The following is a 25309-nucleotide window of genomic DNA, read 5'->3' as shown; positions in this document are numbered from 1 at the left end:
CTGTGAGTTCGAGGCCAGCCTGGTCTACAAAGTGAGTCCAGGATGGCCAAGGCTACACAGAGAAACTCTGTCTCAAAAAAAAAAAAAAAAAAAAAAAAATGCACGGGACGGAGGGCTGTCAGTCCATCACTCGTCCTAGTCTATGCTATGGACACCTCAAGTAACTCATTACCTTTAGTAATTCAAAACTTTTAACTTTCTAGATAAAATAGTGATAATATACATCAATTAAAAACTAAACTATGACTCTAATAACATATGGTAATCACTGTAACCTGGTACATAAGGCTCATCCCCAGAGTCTAATTCTCTAGATAGTATGATTTTATTTCTTAATCATGGCAATGATTTCACCAGAGGCTCCCTATGAAACTTCAGGCTTATACTAAATTGAGACACTGAAATTTCTTGCACACATTTAAAGTAACCCTTCCCTTAGGATCTGAAGTATTTTTCCTTCACAGCTACAATTAAGCCATTACAAAGTTTTAAGTAAAAAGAGTTTCGTGTAGCAAGTAATGGGACTGTTATCACAGACTTAGCATGCAGGAGGACTAGTATGGTAGGTGTTCATGGTTGTACTTCAGCCACAGAAAAATTTAGCTGAGTTCAAAGAAATAATTTACCTAATAAGGATTATTTAAAAGAAGAATGTAGTAGCATTACTTTAAAATAAATCAGAGAAACAATAAAAATTAAAAAAAAAACCCCTTATGGACCTCAGCATAGATCTGATGTTGAGCAACACCTGAGGGCGAAACTGTGACAAGCAGCTTTACAGTTGGTCTTGGGTAGTGTCACCTTGTCACAGAGTCCCTAAGAGTTCTCTGCATCCCTGCTCTAATATTCTATTCACCTTTGGAAAGTCTGTAACTGCATACCCAATGTGAAGTTAAAACAGGAAAACTTAAGACTGAGAAAAGCATAAAAAACAAAGTTTAGAATAGGAAGAACTGAGACATTTACTTTGAGCCACCTACAAGCAACTCTGTATTTTCTTTCTTTCCTTTCTTTCTTTCCTTTCTTTCTTTCTCTTTCTTGTTGTTGTTGTTATTGTTGTAGTTTTGCTTTCTGACACAGGGTTTCCCTGTGTAGCCTTGGCTGTCCTGGACTCACTTTGTAGACCAGGTTGACCTCAAACTTAGAGATCCACCTGCCTCTGCTTTCCAAGTGCTGGGATTAAAGGCGTGTGTCACCCCTACCCGGTGCATCTTTTTATCTTAAATAAGATATATCCTGCAAACATTTTATACAAAGGCTTCCTGTCAAAGCAGTGAACACATGCCACCACAACACAGCACTTGTATAACATACAGAGCTGTTAGGAAACAAGTAGTAACAGGGTGTGCTGTGCCAGAATCTCTCCGCAGAGCTGTTCTCAGTTGTCCTGAGTGCAGCAGGGCAAAGACACAGGAGGGTATAGACACCTGGCCCAGCCACCGCACAGACTCTAATGGAGAATGAGCTACATCTCCCCTTCTCGTCACTCACCAGGTCAGACTCTGTCCATACCAGACCAGGTTACACCGACTTTCTCTAAATAGAAATCTGTCAGGAAACAGACCTAAAGAAGCTTGTATTTTTTAATTCTGGTCACTGGTTTCACAAATATCTTTACCTAGCTCTGCTTCAACCCCACTTCAGAAAAATGGGTGTTTAGATCTATAAATACATTTTATTTCCCTCTTCGAGGTAGGATCACACTCACTTCTGCTCAGACCACTGAATGCAAGCTTACCTACTACTTTTCAAGTTTACAAAGTTCTCTAAGTGAAATTTAAACCCAGATGTAATTTTTACCTCCATGCATAGATTTTTCATCTAATGTGTATGAATGACGACTCGTCTGAAAATGCACATATATTTTCAGCACAAAAATGCCACTTTTAGGCCGGCATGGTGGCATATACCTTTAATCCCAGCACTTGAGAGGCAGCGGCGTGTGGATCTCTGTGAGTTGAAGGCCAACCTGGTCTACAAAGTGAGTCCAGGACAACCACGGCTACACAGAGAAACCCTGTCTCAAACAACAAACAAAAAGCCATTTTTAGGGTTAAATTTGCAAAACATGTATTCTTAGATTCAAATTGCCCAAGACAGCATAAGAAAAAAAGCAGATGTTATGAAAACAGTCAAGCTTAGTAATTTTGTTTCAGGTTAAAAGAAAACTCAAGTAGCAGGCTTCCCTTGCTTCTTCCCTCTCCTGTCTATTACCACTTCCTCAAGGACAGCAACAAACTTTCTGTTTTTACTCGGGCAAAGTTGGTGTCTCCTACAATAGTGCCCTGGACACAGAAAGCGACGGACAGCACGGCCATGCAGTCTCTAACACTCCTTCCCTCTTTCCACCCTGGATTGTTTTCTCCATGTGGAGATGCACAATGGCACCAAAAGCATTTCACAGGGGAAGCACTTCAGTTTCCACACACAAACCTTCCCCAGAATAAAAGGTTCTCAATGCCAATAAATCCTGTCCCCAACTGCTTTGCAATTGGCCATGGTAAACTAACCCGCCAAATTTAACATATGTAGGTGGTGAAAGGTGACAGAACTTGATAAAACTTGATCCTTTCTAAGCTGTTTTAAAATTAAAACAGGTGCAAGCGCTGTTGGGTGTCTGAGATCCATTTCCACCAGATTTGGCAGAAGCTCGTGTGGTCCCTCCCTGAGACAGCCAAAATGGTGAAGCTGACGGAGGGCAAGGACGCTTCCAGGAGGCCCTGGTCCCTGCAGGAGACAAACTTGTAGTTGTGGACTTTTCTGCCACGTGGTGTGGACCTTGCAAAATAATCAAGCCCTTCTTTCACTCACTCTCTGGAAAGTATTCCATTGTGGTGTTCCTTACGTATACGTGGATGATGGCCAGGATGTTGCTGCGGACTGTGAAGTCAACGCATGCCAAACTTCCAGTTTTATAAAAAGGGTCAAAAGACAGATGAATTCTCTTGTGCTAACAAGGAAGAGCTTGAAGCCACTATTACTGAGTTTGCCTAATCACACACTGAAAAGCTTAACCAGCCACCAGCTGTTTAAATCTTGTAAACTTTTTTAATTTCCAAAAACAACTATGAAGTGTAGGAAGTCTATATCCAACTGCCACCTGATTATAAATGACAATAAAATATTAATGCTACCCTTTTAAAAAAGTAAGACAGTGGAGAAAGCAAAGCACAGAAAAAGGTATGCGAGTTCTGTCAGGAATATTTTCTTCTTTCTGACTCAATGTAACTTACTCCAATCCGTTGAAACAAACAACAACAACAAATCTCACGTGGGAAGAACTAAATTCTAAGAGCAAGTTGCAGAGAGCCACAGGTTTGTTTTCAAGCAGGTACACTTTTACTCAGCACACCTGATTTAAAAATGAACACTTGTTCAGTACTTATACTCTTGAACTTAAGAGGTCCACAATTACCTTACTTACTGGGCAAAGTGTATGGTCTTCAAATTAAGCATCGATATGCATGGTTACCCATTAAAAGGATAAAAGGGGCCCTATGGACATGGCTACTAAACCCATATTGATAACACCCTAGGTTGTGTGTAAAGCAACACTGAATTTGTTGCTGAAATCTTTTTCCATTAAAAAAAATTCCACTCTGGGGCTGGAGAGATGGCTCAGTGGTTAAGAGCACTGCCTGCTCTTCCAAAGGTCCTGAGTTCAATTCCCAGCAACCACATGGTGGCTCACAACCATCTACAGTGAGATCTGGTGCCCTTTTCTGGTGGGCAGGCATACATGAAGGTGAAACACTGTATACTTAAATAAATCTTTTTTTTAAAAAAAAATTCCACTCTGTACTTTCATCTGAAGAGTTTCAAAGCCACCAACTTAAAGAAGAAGAAGAACCATTACTACACTATGGAAGTTCTATTCAGCAGTATCTGTGGAAAGAGAAGCAATGTTGCACTCACGTTTAGAACTTCTCCCCTTGAAGTATCTGACAAACACTATGGAAAAAAAATCTTCACATGTGAATTGATTCATGCAGCCAAATTTTCTAAGGGATAGTAAGCCAATTTATAGCACACATGAAGAATCAAGCATGAAATAAACTTTGATGATCTGTTTACTAAACTCTAAAGACAAAGAAACTAGAAAACAAAGTAGCAATAACTTGTATGAGTTTTCACAAACCTTTCCTGCTGCCTGTCGATCACTTTTGAAAACGACAGTGTCCTCATTAACTGGAGGTATGTTAGTCACAGACTCAATTATTACTGAAAAATAGACAAAGCAAAAACAAAAACAAAAAACAGTTTACAGTTTAAAAAGAAGATAAATTAGAATTTTAAATATAATCTCAGCATTAAATGCAATACAACTTAAAATTTAAGGTGACTTAACATACTTACCCAACCATTCCTCATTAGTAAAGTCTTAATTACCAAATAGCAAAGGGACATGGGTTATAGTTACTTTACTCTAATAGGCTACAATTCCATAAGAAAAAAAACAGAACAGAAAATATTAATTGCTCATTAGTCTTGAATATTCATTCTAATTTTTATTATTATTGATATAGGTGTTAGGAAAGGGTCAAAAGATAAAGTTCTATTTCAGCTACTTGTACAACTGATAAGGAGTAAGACTTGAATTCTGTATTATGTAGGTTCTATAAACTAAGGACTCGTGATTTAGCTGCCTTTTCAAATTCAAAAATCCTATAGTTTTCTCAGCCAATTGCACCTTCTCAGATTTATCTCATTTTAAGAATTAGCAGTTATTCTTGGTTGCCTACCATATAATAAGATGCTAAGATCCAACCACCAAAGACTCCAATACACTTTGGTTGTAGGACAGAAAGGTTAAGTTTTGAAAGGAAAACATCTTCACTCAGGGCCTTGTAGGGTCAATTACTTTATCCTCTGGTTTCTAAGAAAATCTGCAAACTTCTGAGAAAATCCAGGGTTACTGGGAGAGGATGGAGTTCGCATCCTTGGGTAAATCTCTGTACTCTGTACACATAATACAGGTTTAGGGAAGAAGGAATAGCTTCCATGCTTTCTCCTGGCCAAAGAAGAGAAGAGGCATCTTCAACCTCAGGACTACTACTACTAACTCTCCTGGCTGGCTGTGTAGGAAACCTTTCCAAGGGATAGTAAAAAACAGATGGAATGGTGACCAAAGGATCACAGAGGATACATTTCTGGCTTTATGATCTCTGCGTTCACGGCCAGCCTGGTCTACAGAGTAAGCTTCAGGATAGCCAGGACTACACTGAGAAACTGGAAAAAAAACAAAAAAAAACAACAACAACAAAAAAAAAGAATGAAAAAGGGAGGCATGAGACAAGAAACATGCAGGCTAAGCCTAGAAACCAAGAACACAGAGCCTAAGAAAGGGATCAGCATTTTTGAGACATCTGATTGTAGCTTACTAGGACCAGACCTGTATCAGACTACAAAGCTGTTAGATAGCAAATTTGTGGTGTTTTAAGTCAACACAATTTGTGTCAACTTGTTACAGCTGATAATGTAAATGAAATCAAAGAAAAACATCTCAAAAAAGTCAGCAAAAACAAGAAAAAATGTTTAACTAAAACCAATATTATACATTTAAGCTTAATAACTAAGATAAAGTATACATGTTTCAAAGAAAATGTAATATACCAAGTCCTTGGCCTATTATTAGTGCATACTTGAACATAAGTATTATTAATATAAGTTACTTACATACCTAATTGTTCAATAATGCTGGAAACCTTTCCAAGAGGTTTTAGAGCAATGTCTTCAGGCAGAGTAACAGTGAGTTCTTCAACAGAAGGTAGTTCCTATAATATAGGGGAAAACATTAATCTTCCTGCTTCAGCAAATTAAAAAAGGAGAAATATTTTCCACTTAAAGTGCTAAAGATGTAACACCAAGTGTTAAACCATTTACATTTCTGCCATTCACGTGGCTCAGTAACTCACTAAAATATAAGTCCAGGTAGACAAGAATACAGACTTAAATATTACCAAACACATCTGATAAGAGATGACCTCTTCAAAGAAAAGCTTTATTAAGGAATCCAGAGACATTCCATTTGAAGAGACCTACTACTACAATTCCTCCACAGCAGGAGTGTTCTCTGAGTTGTTTGGCTAATTTGGATAATTAATTAATTAATGTGACTTTAATTATAGGAAAATAAATATTTTTATTTTCCATCAATCTTTCCTGGTACTGTGTGAAGAGTGAAAGTCTGACAATGACATCTATCAATCAAATACACAGATGTGGCCTGTGAAAGCTAAAAAGGTGTTATCTCATATCTTCTCTTTCCAGGTTAAAAAAAGTTTCTTAACACCTACAGATTTCTTTTTTGACCCAACTGTAAACCATACCTCGGTTGCTATAGAAACTAAATACTGAAATAGACGAAGTTAAAGCAAAACCTAAGAATAAAACTGACATTCACTTTCATATTAAATAAACAGAGCTTTTTGTTTTTGACCCTTGACCAAATAGCATCATTCTTGCATAAGACTTGAAGCCAAAGGCTCTGTCAATGACATTAGTGATTATTAGCAGGATAACATTTGGAGAAATGTTAAGAAAGATGAGAAAAATCTAAATAATACAAAATATAATGCTAATGGACATGAGTAATCATTTTTCCCTGTGAAAACTTGAGTTTTTAAAAGAATCATTTAACCATATATCTAAAATATACTTCCTTCTGAGATAAGCTGTTTTTGTTTGTTTTAAATTAAAAATTATTTACTAAGAGATACATGAAGATTTTCAGCTAATACAATGCAGCAATATGCCTCAGAACGGTTAAAACATGCCTAGTGTTAGAAGAAATAATCTTGTTTCAACTGTCAGATTTCTTCTGAGTACTTTTAGGGAGACAACTACTACCTGCCATTTGTCATTTATTATTTTATATGCATGTCTTCCCTACATGTATGTCTGTGTATCAGGTGTGTGCTTGGTGCTCAGGAAGGCCAGAAGAGCACACAAAATCCCTGGAACCTGAGTTAGAGATGGTGGCGGTCACCAAGTGGGTGCTGGAAATAGAATCTCTTAACTCTGTCCAGTCCTCAAGTTGCATTTTAACACAATAATGACAGAAGGAGGTTTTCGGGCAAGAGTCTACTTTGAAAATGTTAGTATGGATATCAGGCATCAAAAAGTCTTTCAAAGTTAAGTTCTAATTGTAAAATATAGGTTCATGCTAAAAACAAGCAAGCAAACAAAAAGACCACCCTCTAGCAGTACAAGATGTAAAGTAAAATAAGGACTTCATCCTTGCCAAAACGCCACACAAGCTCCTGCCAGCAGCCCGTGTTTCCTGCTAACACGTTCACCATGCAGACACAGGCTTTATGGAACCTGTCACGTTTCACTGTCCTGAAATACCCTTGTTGCACATTAGCTATCTCCTTTATGGCCTGCACATTTTCCTACGCCACAACAGAAATGTCCACCCCATCACAATTCACACCTGCTGTGTGGTCCTGTGTAGGTGTCCCATACTCTAACACAGCAAGCATGTATTATATTTACATGCTCTCTAAAAGTCTTTGTCACACAGGTTTTTCATGTTTTTGTGTAGCTCTTGTGGTAAGGAGGCTTCTATATTATCCTACACGGTATTAATTCACATTTCCTACATCATGCCATTACTGAAAAGTAAACTGAGAAAATCTGCCAGTTGATATAAAATAATACAAAACAGTATCTTGCTTTTAAACTTTGCTTTGAACTTGATAAGACTTTACAAATTTCTTGGCGATTTGTATGTACTTATGAACTACACGTGGCATTTATGCAGGTCTCTTCTGGAGAACTTTTCTGAGACCTACGGACTTTTAAGAGTATTTTCCTTGTTTCATATGTGTAGCAAACATGCGTCACCTGAGCCTAGCACTTCGTTTGGTACACACCTGACACTTCTGGGTTGTCTTAAAAACTCACTGGCATTTTCTTCACTTCTCTAGTTTCAGGAGTCAATATTTGTTTATTTGTTCCATTCACTATGTTATGCTTGTATAAAAGTAAAGTAGAAATTAGCTTTATTGCTACCCAAAATACTAGCCAGCAACCCGCAAAGATTATAATCTTCTAGACCAACGTGAGAACCAGACTTTAATGTACTAAATACTTATCCTTGCATGGCTTTTTTTTTTTAAACAAAATTCCACCTTAGCGCTATTGATGTGTGACACTATCAGTACATGAATGGCTGTGGCTTTCATCTGTTCACAAAGAACTGATACCCTACCACCTCCACCTCCATCAATATTGTCCCGATGACATTTTTCCAACTGCTTTTATGTTTATTTTACTAGGTGAACTTCAGAAATGTCCCATTAGTATGGACTGAGCTCACAGTATAGTAGTTTTGATAATCTACATAAGCACTTAGGCTTGGTATACATATACTCTTTTACTCACTACTCACCATCATAAGCTCCTACTACTTAGCCTGTGTCGTGCCCACGCTGCTGTGAGGTCCTCCCCCCTCTTCCTCCCTGTTCTTTTTAGGCAGGGGCTCACTACATAGCCCTGCCTGTCCTCAAACTCAGAGACTGGCCTAGCTCTACTTCTCAAGTGCTGGGATTAAATGTGTACTGCTATGGCCAGCTTTCTCTGATTTTTTTTTTTTTTTTTTCTTTTTTGAGACAGGGTTTCTCTGTGTGGCCTTGGCTGTCCTGGACTCGATCTGTAGACCAGGCTGGCCTCAAACTCACAGCAATCCTCCTGCCTCCGCCTCCTGAGTGCTGGGGTTAAAGATGTGCACCACCACGTTTGGCCTTTTCTGATTCTTTACAAGAACATAACTGACACACTCTTTGTAACATTAGGGCTTTATGTTTTCAGACTCTTTAGAGTCCAGAATGTATAGCAGTGGCCATGATACCTAAATCTAAGAACGTTACAAGAGTTCCTAATAATTATGCATTGATTTTTATGTTAATAAGGTTAAGAAATACATAACTCTAAGGTTAATCAAAAGAAGCCCCGTGAGTTTTACAGTCCTTTCATCACTTTGACATTAGTATTCACACAATCTTTGTAGGTTGGGCTTTCCCAGTCTACAGCGAGATAAAGTCCTAATACTCAAGTCTAAGGACTACTAGCAGAAGAAGAAAATAAAATATGCAGGACCAGCCTATTTCTAAAGAAAGTGTTTAGTGTGGTCAGCAGGGAGTCTAGCAGGCCTCTCACCACCTTATTTCCATCATTGTTGTAACAATGAAAACTTCCAACTAAACATGTGTAGGACATTTGATTGCACTTAGAAATAAACACAGGGAAAAAACAAATAAAGACTGATATTTGTGATTGTCAACACACTTCCAATTTCAGTTGAGCAATCCTGAGGAGCCTGTATCATGAAAATGCATACCTCCTCAGCATTAAGTCCACTTTTAATCAGAGAGAGAGAGAGAGAGAGAGAGAGAGAGTGAGTGAGTGTGTGTGTGTGTGTGTGTGTGTGTGTGTGTGTGTGTGTGTGTTCATGAAGGTCTGTATGGACATCAGAGGCTGACATGTGTTTTCTATCATTCTCACTTTGTTTTCTAGGCGTGGCGTCTTTTTTAACTGAGGCTCGCTGATTAGCTAACTGGCAAGCTGCAGGCCTTTGTTTACAGTCTCCCTCCCAGGGCCAGGGCTACAGACACACATCACTGCCCCCTTGATAGCACAGCACCTTAAACAAAGCCTCTATCCTAGACACTCTACAGAAGACAAGGCATACATAATTAACTAAATACTGTACATAAAAAATTAAAGAGGTAAGAAATGAAGCTAGCATCACACAATTCCAATTTAAAAGCTTATTATAAAGTGTGCCTTCAAAAGTCAGCTAAATCAAGCTATAAAGTTACTTTCAGAATGACGAACATTTTTATACAAAAATCAAGGGAAAATTGATGTTTATTTCCTTCAAATAAACATGATAGGAGGCAAAAAAAAAAAAAAAAAAGGAAAAAATATCTCAAGTTCTATCAGCTGGAACATCAAAGGAAGTTCTTCGGGTTGCCATATCCAAAAGAGCACTAGTAAGGCTTGTCTTGATGTTTGGATTCCAAGTGTTGCCATCTCTTACCCGACTACTAAATCTAAAGAGCTGCATGATTACCAAGGCTACTTACCAGACTATTCTACTCCTTTCCCTCCTTCAAAACATACTAACATTATATGTTTATTGTCCACATCCCTAGTGAGAAAACAAACCCCGTAACTGCGGCCTACTGAGCTGTAGCATCCAGAACAAGGACTAGAATAATATTATTTATTAAATGAAATGGCCCATGCTACCACTCAAAACTAATCAAAGATCTCAGAAATCAATGATTACTTTAGTCAGAGAAAATAAATCAGAAAATTATAATATAATTCAATATACAAACTTCAAGGAAGGAAAAACACCTGAACCCAACCACCTCAAAATAAAATAAAGCTGCCTAGGAAAACTGACTACCAAGAATGATGCACAAATATTTCTAGCTTGCAGCAGCAAGCATTACTACAATTAGATTAACACCTGGCTTCCAGGATAATACAGCAGCTGCCCTGGTCAGACAATACGTAAATCTCCTCAGAGGCATATTATCCTCTATTAAAGGAAACACAAGCCAAACACTTTACTTCTCTAGGTGGTAAAAGGTTATCCATGTGACAAGAAAAACATGCAAACATCAATCTTAGGGGGGAAAACAGCTGGAATACATACTGATGGGCGTGGCTATCTTGACTGCATACAGGATTTAAAAGAATTAGAAGGCATCTCTGAATTATCCAATGCAGAGATAATGAAAGGAAAATGGGACAGGAAAACCTTCACCATTAAGTAATGAACAAAACCCAGGATACTGAACAGACAAGGGTACTTATCTGCAAATTAGAAAAACTAACCCAGCTGGATTACCCTACATCCACTTTGGAACACCTGTAAACAATCTCCTCCATTTTACATATGTAAATAGAAAGAAACCAACCCCACTGGTTAGGTTGGAATGTAACTGAGCCTGTCTCAAGTCAGTCCAACCACATTTAAACATTCTCATCACTGCATTTTAAGTCCTCTGCATAAAGTCACTTTACATTCTCACACAGAAGCAGCACAGGACACATAGATCTACTACCAGCCACAAACACAGGTGAAAATTTAAAATTATATTACAATAGCATGTACCACATTACTGAATCATCTTAATGTTAACCTAAGTATTCCACTTGGGAAATAAAGATTTGTGAATAATATATACTTTAGTTCCCCAAATTAAAAAAAAAGAAATTAAAAGCTTGTTTTACATGTACATTATTTGCAACTAAACACAAACACTTATGATGTTACTTATTTAAAAATATACATAAAATGCCCAGTGCCTCAAAATCCAAAGAATTAAACTATTTTCTGTATTGGTTAATACAGAATAGGTAAGGCCTGACATCCTCAGTCAAAAGGGCTACCTGAACATACACTACACCAGGCCCCTCTTCTGGTAAAGGAATGACAAAAATTCAATATACTAAGTAAGTTCAAGTCATTTATTTCCTACACATCCCACAGCTAAGTCAAAGGTTTTTCTGAGGCAAAAGTGATACAAGCACAATTTAAGAAAGCTTACATTAAACAAAACTCCTTCACTCACCATGACAAAATAATCCTCCATTATTCAAAACCTAAATAATACCATTAAATAACTGAGACTGGATTCCACTGTGGCTAGGCATTAGCTGTCAATACCTTCAGCTCCGAATCTGCTCCTCCTACTTAACATGCTCTCAGCAAAGTCTTTCTGCTATCAGTCTCTGTAATGCAAAAAACTGAGTAAAAGCTTTTAGCACAAATGTCCAACAACACAATTTACAAGAAGCTGAGGAATCACCATCAAAAAGGCAGTGTAATGAGAATGGAAACTCCATACCAGACTGGAACAAAAATCACTATGATGTTCTGAAAAGTTCCTTATAAGCAAGTCATAAAATGTCAAGACCCAGGAATGATGAGATGGTGCCTGCCCTTAATACTAACAGTGGGCAGAGGCAGGTGGAGCCCTTTTTTGAGCCCAGCATGATCTACACTGAGAGTTCCAGGCTAGCCAGAACTAAACAGTGAGGCTGCCCCACAGCAAAGTAAAGTAAAACAAAAACAAAACAAAACAAAACAAAAAAACAAAAAACAAAAGACCCTAACAACACTTCTAAGAATATTACATTCTGATTCTTGAAACATCTGTAAGGTATACAAGGTTATCTGTTCAACGAAGTACTCAAAATGTGTAGTACACAACATTCAAAATGCATCCTATTTAAAAAACAAAACAAAAAAACTTCAGCAAAAAATGTAAAGAGCTACTGTGCCAAAAGTAGGCCCTAAAACATGATGCTCATCCTTTACAATGGCTTTGACTTCTCTAGCTCCTTATTTGAAGGTTTACTATGGAAAAAAAAAAAAAAAAAAAAAAAAGGCCATTTGGTGATGTAAGGTAAAATTTTCTCAAGACTCTTATTTGTGTTTTCACTCACAAAAATGGAGTAAGAACAGCCCAGGGCTCTAGGAGGAAGAAGCAGAAATTCCACAGAAACCAACCCCTTCTGCTACTAGTTTGGACAGAACTGAGAAAAGTAGGGAAAGTAGAATAAATTATTTGGCCACTTTTCTCTTATTACCCCAGAAGAATGCATGCCAATTACCTGACACTATTAGGTGAGCCTTCCCTTTTCAGATATGGTTGGAAAGTAGGATCCAATCTCTGGAGCGCTGAGAGCCAAGAGTGAATTTTTATTTTTCCTATATCTGCTAAGACATATTGGAAAAAAGAGTGGATTAGATCTGTACAGTTTCTGTCAACTATGAGCATATTTAGTACTTTGTCTATAATTTTTCAACTTCTTCAGGAGAAGCTTCAGAGTTCTGTGAACTCAGCCATCTCCACAGTGCACAATTAGTGCCCTCGTTAATTACTGCTAAATGATACAAACCAGTCTCAGGCCAACTCATTAGATAGCTGCACCTAAAAAGGTCAATGATTCTTGAAATGTCTTTTAGCTTTTCTTTTCTGACGATTATGGTTTCACCCTATTTTCCTCTAACATGACTGTCAACAAAATCATTGTTCAAGAATGGACATGGAGACACACACCTTTAATCTTAGAGAGAGGCAGATCTCTGAGAGTTCAAGCCCACAATGGGCTACATAGTACATAGTGAGACCTTGTCTCAAAAACAGACAACAAACGAACAAACACCACAAAAAACAAACAACAAAACACTTCATAAAAAAAAACTCTGCAAAAGACTCAAATATAAAACTAAGTTGAAATTATACTTCAGTAAGAAAAAATTTAAAACAACAAACAAGTTTACACATATCTTCTGTTACCTGAAGACTAAGTGGGACAGAGGGGAAGACTTCCTATTGGGACTCTAGGTCAGAGAAGCATGGGAGAGTGGGGAAATAGAAGGATCCAGAGGGTCCTAGAAACCTACAAGAATCACATTATGATGGGTAGATTTGGGCCCAGGGGTCCTGCCCAAACTAGGGCACCAGCCAAGGACAATACATGCAGTAAACTTTGAACCCCGACCCAGATCTAGCCAATGGACACGATATTCTCCACAGCTGAGTGGAGAGTGGGGACTGACTTTCACACGTACTCTGGTGCTCCATATTTGACCACATCCCCTGGATGGTGAGGCCTGGGGGCACTCAGAGGAAGGATAGCAGGTTACCAAGAAGAGACTTGATACCCTATGAGCATGTACAGGGGGAAGAAGTCCCCCTCAGTCACAGTCATAGGGGAGGGGAGTAAGGGGAGAATGGGAGGGAGGGAGGAATGGGAGGATACAAGGGATGGGATAACAATTGAGATGTAATGTGAATAAATTAATAAAATGTATTTTTAAAAGATCTTGCTAAAAGTAGCGTGGTGGCGCTCACCTGTAGTCCCAGCACTCTGGAGGCAGAGGCAGTGATGCCTGTTAGTTCAGAACAGCCTCCCCTACACAGAAAAACCCTGTCTTGGAACACTGCCCCATGGCACCCCCCCAAAAAAAATTCTTACATAAAACTAAGAGAAAAGGCACTGCCGAATGCCACAGAACACATTTCTCACATTTGAAAACATGAAAAAAAGGTTCAGTTTATTACTGACATTAGCTGTGTGGCTGATAAATAAACAGAATTATCATTTTCTGAGTTCCTACTCAATGAGACTACAACTGCCATGTGACAGACTCACTCTTCCTTGAACAAGTTCACACCCTCTTCACAAGCCTTTTCAGCCCTGATGCCTTCCCTTAACGTGAGGCAAACTGCCTTCCTTTTCTCAGTCCTACAGCTTAATACACAGCACTCCTCTGACAATCTGTAACTATTACTCCTTCAACCTAATGGTATTTTCACACTTCAGCTAGACAAATTACTTATTAAAGTCTACCAGTGAAAGTAACAATACGGAACGGATCCATGTGATTATAACCACACATGTATACATACACCGGAAATGTAAAGATACTCTAGTGCATGGAAATGTTTGTTTGAAGTTTAAATCACTCATTAACTGCTAGATGGAACCTGGGACCCTGTGAGCATTAAGGCAGGGGCTTTATCACAGCTGCATCTCTGGCATGCTGCTAATGGGCTTTATGTAATCATTTGTATAGTGAAAGACAAAAACCTTTTAAAAAATTCTGATTGCATAATATCAAATACTAATTAAAAATCATCTTTCTCCAAGTCTATAAAAACGTTCCTTAAACACCAGGTATTGTGATAATTTTCACTAGTATCCAGATTAGAATGCAGTAAATTCCAAACCTACCCAGTTATAAAAAGCTTAAACTTAAAGAAGGTTTTCCCTATATTTAGAACAAAATGATAAATAATACATATTCAGTAATGATTAGTGTAGACCATAATTCAACACAATTTCACAAGAGCTGGGACATCAAGCAGGCATGAAATAGTTCACTGCAACTTCTAACAACCTGTGGTGGCCCAGATAGTTTTTTTTCCTTCATGTGAAGATGTTTTAAATGTGTCTGCATAAGAAAATCATGTAAATAAGTAAGTATACTCAACCCAAATATGAAGTACATTTTTTTTAGAAAAAACAAAGGCAGTCTTGATTAGAAAGTTTCATTTCTCAGGGATAGCTGACCAACATTTAGTGTTTTCCTGGTCATGCTGCACCATATGCATGGATACACATGATTATCCCTATTGAATACTGACCACCCTTTATCTCCACAGACCAAAGTCACAATTTTAAAATGTTCAAGTCTTTCAGGTTTTAAGACAAGAAAATAAGCAACAATGTATAAAATTCATTTCTAGTTTATAGCTTGCAACATTACCATCCCTAACATTTTTAATAATTCAAATTTTCAACTATATTTGATTTGAATGAAGAAAGTGCTCAGAGTGTAAGTTTCTGAGAAATTTCTCAAAAAAGTCTAATTTTCTAATTCAGTGACACACAATCAATGCTATGAAGGTTAACAGAACTCCAAGGTGGTGATGCATATGTTGCCTTACATTTGTGTAGGCTCTATAGAACCTTTATGCTGAAGAAATGCAATCAGTTAAATAACACATCTGTAGGAGGAATATCTTGCGTATTGTATGCATATACCACCTGCCAAGAATAAATCTGATGGCCTACAGCTTAGATAGGAAATAGGAGGTGGGACATCTGGGAGGCAGAAAGGATTCTGAGAGAGAGCCAGAGGAGGGAGACTCACTAGCAAGATGTGGGATTAGATGCATGGTACCTGCGCACAAGTGACCAGCCACATAGCACAATGTATATTAGAATAAATGGGTTATTATAAGTTATGAGCTAGTCAGAGAAGTACCTAGCTACATGGCCTATATACTTATAAATATACGTTGAATCTCATGAGTCTTTATTCTAGGAGCCTGGGGCCAAGAGGAAAACTATCCTGCAACACACATCAGAGTCTGTAACTGTGACATCATCAACATGGCCAACTAGGACTCCCTTTTCAGTCCCTCTATGGTTAATAATCTCTTTTTCCCTGTTCCCTTGACCACCTCCCTCATCGGCTTTTGTTTTTTGAGACATAGTACCTACACTGCTCAAACTGACTCTTAGGATTACAAGTATGTGATACTATGCATGGTCTTTTATTTTTAATTTTCTTGGGATGACAAAATGTGGCTATGATCCAATTTTAAAAACACTGCCAATAAGGTTTAGTTCTAAATGAATAATCTCCAAGTTACCTCACTGTTACTTCCAGATACCTGTAACTCATGAGCAACAGTTAGTAAAGACCAAGTGTCTCTTATAAGAAACTCTTGGTACCAGAAATAATCTTGGCTTTCTGACTTTTGGCTATTTGCATATACAGAATGAGATATGCTGGGGCTGGAACTCAAACCTAAACATGAAATTCATTGTTTATTGCATACCTTACACACATAGCCTAAACGTAATCCTATGTAATGTTTCAAATAACTTTATACATTAAACAAAAGTCATATGTCAATAGTCGCAAAGTTTCAGATTTCCCCACTAAGGGTGCTCAACCTATAGGCAGATCAGTGAGTTCTAATTTTCAAACAATAGGATAGACTTAAGGAGACTGAGTCAGAGGCAGCATTCTTGCCTGAAATCAGACTGAAAGTAAGTAAAGAGGAAGCTTTGCACATCTGAACAGAACACTCCTCAGAGATGAAACACTTCACAAGCAGATAGGACATAGACCTGAATGTAACTGGGCATGCCCATGATCCAGACACCCCTAGGACCCATAGAAACTGAAAGCTGCCATTAACTGTTTGGAGCACTTAGCAAAACAACTCATTTTCTTCAGTTTTATTAGTATTAAATTAATAGACTGCTTATATCCAGCACCTCCATGCTAAGACATGCAATTAACACTGCCTAAGAGTGCCAGTGACCCATCCAAGGTCTTAACAAAACAACCAACAGCACATAGAACTAGTTGTAGCAAACACTGGACACTTCCCAGAAGAATGATACTTAATAAACATGTTATTAAACAAACAAAACAAAACCAAAAACCTAATAACAGTGTTCTAAAAGAAACAAAACACTAGCCAGTGGAGGGCGCTTACAAGACAGTGCTGTGTTAGAGCGAGGAGAGAGAAGCCCACGAGGCTAGAGGTGAACACAGTGTGGAAAGACAAAAATCACACTGAAGAACAGCCAGCGGGCGTGGAAACAATGACCCAATAGCTGCCTTAGTTCCCATGACTTTCCAACCCAATTTTACAGTCATCTTGTTATTTTGAGGTGAGCTGAGTCTTGTCTTCTCACAATACTGAGTTCTACCTTAGCCTAGCATCACTCACTTGAGAGTACTTGCCTCTATCAGTTAACACTGATAATCCAACTGCAGCATTACTTGTCAGAAAACCACCCACCTGGCTTGTACACTACAATAACCCAATGGCCACCCTCTTCCAGATGCACGGTCACACTCCTTCCTGCTAATTGGCTCACAGGCACTCCCACTATCAACACTAGTCCACGTGCCTTTCAGGCTTTCACTTTCCTACACATGCTGGCCTTCTTTGGACCTGCCCACACAAACAGGGATGGCCATGAAGCTCAAGCCAAGCAAACTTAGTATGTGTTCCATGGGTTCCATTGTTTGTTCAAGGCTGTGTAACCCGATAGGCAGCAAGTTAAATCTCTCATTAAAAACAAAACAAAACAGCCATATATCAGTGGACCTCTTTCTCTCTCCCTGCCCCTCTTTCTTTCTCTTTCTCTCTCTCCCTCCCTGTCCTCTAGATTTTTTCCCCCAAGCTACTCTCATGCCTTGAACTTGTTGAATCCTTTGAGAGTCATAACAGATCCTTACTGAGTCAGGGATTTAGAGCAAACCGGAGACAGGTCTCCACTACATCTAGCAACAAAGCAGTAGTGTGTTTTTTCTTTCCTAATACTGTTAATATCTAGTAAAAAAAAAAAAAAAAAAAAAAAAAAACAATTAATTTTAAAATTAAAAACTTGCTGAGTGTGATGGTGTACACTTTTAATCCCAGAACTCAGAAAGCAGAGTCAGGCAGATCTCTGAGTTTCAAAGCCAGCTTGGTTTACAATAGTGAGTTCCAGAACAGTCAGGGCTATGTAGAGACTCTTGTCTTAAAAACCTAAATAAACAGAGGCTGAAGAGTTGGCTCAATGGTTAAGAGCATTGGCCACTCTTCTAGGAGACCAAGAATTCAATTCCCAGCACCTACAAGCCAGCTCACGCCTATTCGTCTGTAACTCCAGTTCCAGGGCAAAAAAAGGAACACACCAGCACTGTTCAGAGTTCTAAAGGACAACAATGTACTTTGAAAAAACAGGCAATTTGCATTTGAGCCAAATACAAGTTCTTCAACAACACTCCTAGAATTTGTCTCTGTTCTATTCACTGTCTTTCCATTAGATACTATGAAAGTGGGAACATGATTGGTTTTGTTAAAGTACTTTGCATATGTTACAGATATATTACAATTTCTTGAGAACAAATAAAGAAAAAATACCTACTCACATTCATTCTTGAAATCACTACTGCTGACCATGAACCTACCATCAGAGTCAACTATGTCACAGAGTGCCAGGGAGATGCAAAAACCAGTTATGAACTCAGTCCTCAAAGAACAAAGCTGCTAGCCTGTGTGGCCAAAGACCCTGTCTGATTTCTCACGAAAGTCTCAGTATTCTACTCAGAAAACTGTCCCCCCTTGAGTGCATGTGTCAATACAGTGAGATTTTGCCTTAAATTTCAAAAGATTCCCAATGTTAAGAAATTCAGACCCAATAGGGCAAATCAAGTTATACAGATGTATTTCTTAAAAATTATGACCTTCTAGTTGTTGGTTTTATAATCCGAAGACTTCCGAAAGATCATCAGGATACAGGTAAAACAGACCAACAGGGATCCCTGTACTTTCAGAAAATACTTGATTATGAGCTTTTGTTTGCCAGAATTCATCATGAACTAACACCTGAACCATGGCACACTACCCCAAAAGCCTACTATGTCAAGCATAAATGATACAAAAATTACTATGAGCAACAAGTAATATTGGTAGAATCCAGCCAAGAAATACACAATCTTCAAATTTCATATTATTGGATGTCATCAATTTAGTCTTTTACACTAATTATAGCTAACAATTGCCAAACTTTTAAGAAGCATCGATAATAACCAAAGTGCATGGACTAGACCCAAAACAAGCAATTTGGCCTTTACTCTAATTTCTGAGCCTATTTTCTTCTCACAGGTTTCAACCAACCTTGTTATTCTGTCTGTTTATACAACTTAAGGTAAATTAACCCCACAAAAAATTTTGCCAACAACCTCAATAAGGCACCAATATAACCCATTTCATGTAAACCATGTTTCCCAATATTGACTTTTTAAAATAATACAAGATTTCAAGTGACTAGGTAATCTAAAATGTTTAAACACATTAAAGCCAGTGAATTTTGTATTCTACAACTCTAAAAGGAATTAAAAATGTTTTGATTATTATGGGAGAGCTTTCCGATTTGTGGACCAAACAATGCAGAAGCTATTGGGGGGGAGGGGGGAGTGCTGTTTACTGGCTTGCTCAGCCTGTGTTCTTTCTTTTTTTATAATTTTATTTATTTATTGTTTGTTTGTTTTTGTTTTTCGAGACAGAGACTCTCTGTGTAGCCTTGGCTGTTCTGGACTCACTTTGTAGACCAGGCTGGCCTTGAACTCACACTGATCCACCTGCCTCTGCCTCCCCAAATGCTGGGATTAAAGGCGTGCGCCACAATGCCCTGTGTTCTTACAGAGGACCAACAGCCCAAGGATGGCACCACCCATGAAGGGCTGGGCCCTCCTCGAGTGATCACTAATTAGCGAGATTTCAGACAGCCAAGACTACACACAGAGAAACCCAGCCTAGGGAAAAAAGCCTTATGGCTATGGATCTCATGGAGACATTTCCTCAAGTGAGGTTCCTTCACCTCTGATGGCTCTAGCTTGGGTCAAGTTGACAGAAAACCAGCTCATACAGTAATTTTTCTCATTGCTTTGGTAGTGCTATCGAATGAATACGAGGCCATGGGTTGTTTGTGTATACTAATAAGCAAGTGGCCTGAACCTGACTGCCCTGTGTCCAGCCTAGAAAGGCTTAAAACAAGGCAGTCACCAAAATGAAGGCAATGCCTCATGTGTCAGGGTTAGAAGAAGCTTCAGAAACTTCCCACATGACTCTTTTACAGAAGAATGGCAAAGCTCAGCAGAAATACATACAAAAAGCCAGCAAGAGCACTGAGCTCGTGGAGCAAGCAATGTGAAATAGGTACTTACGTTAAGAAGCAACTCATCCTTTGTTTTAAGAGGGATATTCTTATTTTCCTTCTCGACTTGTACATCTTCCTCTCCATCTGACAGCACTGGAGGAAGAGATACACAGGAGGAAGAAGAGGAGGAAGAGGAAGAGGAGGAGCTTGAACTATCTGAATCTGTTTCACTGTAGAGGAAAAGTTGAAAACTTAGTCAGGTACTTTCGTTAAAAACAAACAAACAAGTTTCCAGTAGGAAACAATTAGCTTTTTCTTGCTCTGTGTAACTCTCTTGCTGTGCTGGAATTCTGTATACCTGGCTGGCCCTGAACCGGAGATCTGGCTGCCTCTGTCTCCAGAAGTGCCAGTATTAAAGGTGTATACCACCAAACCCAGACTTTTTTGTTCATTTTGAATTCCCTGACCTAAAGCAAGAACAAGGCTCATTAGAATGAAAAGGTCATGAGAAGGTCAATGTAATAGCAGTGCCATGAAGACCTGTGGGAAGATGCTATTTCTGGCATTGAATATATGACGACTAAAAATATATAAAGCCTGGGCCCTCTCTGGGCCAAGAGTGTCACATGCAGTCTCTATGAGAAGAATACAAATGTAGCACACAACAATCAGTTGCTATCAGTAACTCTAGGCAAAGCACCTGTCTGAGTCACCTATGGATGGGGCTACTTAATTCAATGAGTAGTTTCTTCTCAGTCACCACCTTGGGAGTGCTTCAAAGTTGCCATGGTGACCACTTCACTCTGAAAACTTTGCTTGACTCAACCAGACCCCCTACTTCAGCCAGTTTCTATATGTTATTTTCAAGTGTTTCGCCCACAGTCACCTTTTTTTCTCTGCACTCTTCAGGCATAAAACATTCATTTCAATGATCTCAATCATTATCCACATGCAGATAAATGCCTCCATGTTCAGCCCTGACATTACTAACACCTAGGTACATAGCAATCACAACTATATGAATCTTACACACCTCACTCCTATTTCCAGCAAGTTAAAAGCAAGGGGGAAACGCCTTCTTCTTACTCAATGAGTATCTTTCCCTTACCGCCTCTTTTTATTTCACTACTCAGTCTTCCATCCAGCTGAGGCAGGTGAGACCCTGGCATCGTTTTAAAAGTACTTCATCCTAGTTCACTCATAATAGTCTAATCTCCTAATCCATTCTACTTCCTGTTCCCACAATGCCCTGTTTCAGGACACTGCTTCTCACCTCACATTTTCTGTAATAGCGGTATACCAACAACAACAAAACTGGCCTCTCTCCACAATGACTCTTCATCCCACTGCTGCTACTCTGACCTTCTCATTACCTCGCATCCAAATGAGCTCCTGCTCTTGCTTTAAAAAGACAAAATTGTGACTGGACAAGAGATAAGACTTAAGATTTTAGTAACAGTACTGTGTTTATATAAAAGAACATCTACGTTAAGCCATGCATGGTGATACATGCTTGAAACTTCAGCTTTCCTGGAAGCAGAAGAATCCAAAACTCAAGGTCACCCTTGGCTACACAGCAATTCTGAAGCTACCCTCGGCTAACAGACCCTGGGGAGGGAATGCTCTCTTTGTCTGTTTCCTAAAGAGACAGAGAAAGGTGTGAACTCGGGATAGGTGAAAGGAGCTGGGGGGAGAAGAGGGAGGCAAACCATGATCAGAATATGTTACATGAAAGAAACATTTTCAATTATAACAAGAATGCCATGCTGATATATTTGAATGTCATGATGTCTGCAGCAAACTAGTTTTAAATGGTCCAGTAACATGCAACTAGTTATACCAAAATACTAACAGTTGTTAAACCAAGATGGTAGCTGTCCGAGTTTGTACTTTAAGAAAATATTCAAACATACAGAAAAATGTTAATGCTCCTCCAAAACATCTATACTGTGAACAAGATAAAGACATGATCCTTACTATGTCAGGTTTCTAGAAACATCCAGACCCTAGTTCCTCCCACTCCTCACATGGAACCTATTTCTACCATCCACCAAACTCCTAGTATCTTCAATTTGGTACCTTCAGCCTAGAAAACATGTATCCCTTACTACATTTTCAACTCAAATACTAGCTGCTCTGAGCCAACCCCCTACTTACCAAGTTATTCCCTTCCCTATTCTCCAGAGCATTTTTCAAAATGCAGGTTGTCCACAGCTTAAAAGCCATTTTGGGGTACCGTTGTGTAGCCATTTCCTCCCAACTGAAACACTGCCTCTGTGAGGGAGGAGAGGGGCCCCAGAAGACTCAAGAAACTAGTGAAACTCACAAGGCCCTAACCTGAAGTTATAAAAGCAGTAACTGCAAGGCAGAGCCTTCTGGCAGAGCTGCCACCACAGCACAGAGCTCCAGGGCTCTTCCGTGACAGAGTCACCCGTATTCCTGTATGCAAGCACAACAAGCTCGCTGCTCCCTAAGCTAGGCTTGGGTGGAACTTTGCCTGTTACTGTGCACTATCTGGGACGAAGAGATGTCTGTTCATGTCTCCCTGGGAGGTGGAGGCGGGGGGGGGGGGAACCATCTAACAAAACCTTGAGATTTATTGACAAGATGTCATTTACCTGGCACACCAGCAAAATGTACCTTTTTCAATTTTCTTCAAATACCTGGTACCCTCTGCCAAAGGGTCAGAAGACATTTCCAAACGCTAATTCAGTTACACTATTGCGTCACAGCTCATGTGTGGCTTCAAAACCCGCCTCCTGATCTGCATCCTGTGTCACTTTCCCAGCAGTGCAGGCTCTGATTACAAGATGGACTATCATCTTAGACCGGCTAAGAGGCCAAGCGGTTCATAACTGGCCTAACTCCATCCACCGATCTCTTCGCACCTTCTCCCTCTACTAGAAACCTATTCTCCCTTAGTCAATGGCTTTCTAAACTGCTGCGTCTCCAAATCATGTGTCTACCTTGTCCTCCTGCTCAGAAGAAAACCCCCTCACCCTATGCTTGCTCAAATATTTGTAGTTTGATAACATTGGATCTTATAAAAAAAAGACACAGAAGAAATGTCTGTGTAAAGCACAGCGCCCCAGATACTGGTTAGCAAATCTCATAGAATCCTGCTCCCTAATTAACATTAACTGTCTAGTGTGTGAAGGGTGGTGGGGGATCAGGAGTTCAACCAACGTCATCGTCCCAGGCTGTAGACCAGCCTGGGATATATATGAGACCCTTGCTGGAATGGAGGGGAATCGACTTTGAAACATAAAGTTGGGCTGGAGAGATGACTCAGTGGTTAAGAGCACTGGCTGCTCTTCCAGAAGAGGACCCGGGTTTACGTCCCAGCACCCACATGGCAGCTCACAACTGTTTGTAAGTCCTATTCCGTAGGTTCTGACACCCTCAATACAGACATACACGCAGGCAGAACACTAATGTGCAGAAATAATTACCATTTTAAAAAGAAAGGATTCCTTTTCCTCACTCTCAACTAACATTTGAAAAAAGTAGACTCGATGGAAAAAGTAGCAATTCTGAACTGAAACAAAAGTCAAAAGTTATAAAGCCTAAAGCATACGCTACACTGAGCTGCTACGATATTAACACGGCAAAAATAACCTACAAATGTCGGGGTTTCTACACTGTAAACAGGCTACTGACTGTACCTGTGTCTCTGCGGACTATCTAGTTTGGGAGGAGAATGGCAACTCCTAGAACCCAGCCGAGAGCGTGGAAAAGCAATGCGGCCAGGCCGGGGTGCCCGCTCCCAGGGCGCACGTGCACGCCCTGAGCATCAGCTGCGCCGGCCGGCAAAGCGCTCGCGCAAAGTACCAGCTAGGCTCCTCCCGCCACCCCCGTCCCCGCGCCCCGGGTCCCTGCAGCAACCCCCCCAGGGCTCGCGTGCACTCGACCTGTCCGAATCCGAATCCGAATCCGAGTCCGAGGAGTACGAGGCCTGCAGCACTTGCGGCAGCTCCACGGCGTCGGAGCCGGGGGCGCGGGCCTCGCTCGGCTGCGGCCGATCCGGCTGCGGCGCGCTTCCGCCGGCCTCGGAACTCGGGGCGTGCTCGGCCTGCTCGGCGTCCCGGCGCTCCTCAGGTGGCGGCGGGGCTGCGGAGGCCTGGCCGGAGCCGCCGAACTTGAGCGTCTGCAGCTGCTCGGTGGCCTCCACCACCTCCATGGCGGCGCTCGGGCCGCCCACCACCAACTCGAGCTTCTCCTCTGGCTCGCGGCGGCGGAACCAAAACTCGCGCGTCTCTCAGGTAACTGCACGCGGAGGGGCCTGAAGACACGCCCCCGGCGTCATTCACGGGACTTCCGGGAAGGCGGGTGACGTCACGTGACGGGACGCGAGTTCCCAGGGCCTGGAGGACGCCAAGTACGTAGAGAACTTGGCTTCCGCGCGGTCCTAAGTCCGCCGTTTTCACTGCTGTGCGTGAGACTCTTGAACCAGGCTATCTTGAAAAGACACTCTTAGTGATATCTGTTGAAAGTTAAATGAAGATATAAAGCACACTTACACTCTCACTATAAAAGGAAAGAAAGGAAGGAGGAAAGAAAGAGAGAGTGAAAGAAAGGAAAGCAACTTTTTCATTTTCCATTCTCCAGTACACTGAAAAGGCAACAGCAGTGGCAAAGGGATTTTGCTGTTAGTGTTATGACAATGCCTATATCACACTTGATGCTGCTTCATAGGGAAGGGTGGGCCGACCCCAAAATGCAGCATTTTAGTCTGGGTGTCCTTTAGTCAGATTGGAAGGCACTCGAGCACAAAGTTAAGATTTAGGGAAAGAAGCGAGGCATCAGTGGTGCACGCCTTTAATCCCAGCACTCCCGAAGCAAGGCAGGCGGATCTCTATGAGTTTGATGCCAGCCTGGTCTCTAGAGCTAGTTTCAAGATAGCCAAGGCTACACAAAGAAACCCTATCTCAAAAAACAAAGAAGACTTAAGGGAGAGGTCAGAATGTTCTGGTTTTCTGGGTCTTTCAATTTGATGCATCAATACCTCACCTAATAATACTGTAACAATTTAATAGGCATACGTATTTATGAAGTACTCTGTAAAAATGTATATATGATTTACTGACAAGTTATT

At 40.1% G+C, this 25309-nt stretch overlaps 1 protein-coding gene and 1 pseudogene across 1 annotated transcript in view; one reads left to right on the top strand and one right to left on the bottom strand.

Moving 5' to 3' along the window:
* Naf1 (nuclear assembly factor 1 ribonucleoprotein) overlaps positions 1-24520 on the bottom strand; it is a 31928-nt gene extending 7408 nt beyond the window's left edge. Inside the window, exons 1-4 of the mRNA XM_051169662.1 lie at positions 24126-24520; positions 20282-20444; positions 5681-5774; positions 4139-4221 (exon numbers count right to left, since the gene is read on the bottom strand). Coding sequence (XP_051025619.1) covers positions 4139-4221; positions 5681-5774; positions 20282-20444; positions 24126-24394 — 609 coding nt within the window. The 5' untranslated portion in view covers positions 24395-24520. The remainder of the gene's footprint in view (positions 1-4138; positions 4222-5680; positions 5775-20281; positions 20445-24125) is intronic.
* On the top strand, positions 2680-2994 carry LOC127209997 (thioredoxin-like; annotated as a pseudogene).
* Positions 24521-25309: the final 789 nt, after the last annotated feature.

Source organism: Acomys russatus, chromosome 27, assembly GCF_903995435.1.
Source record: "Acomys russatus chromosome 27, mAcoRus1.1, whole genome shotgun sequence".
NCBI classification, from domain to species: Eukaryota; Metazoa; Chordata; class Mammalia; order Rodentia; family Muridae; genus Acomys; species Acomys russatus.
This window is presented reverse-complemented; position numbering and strand designations above follow the sequence as displayed.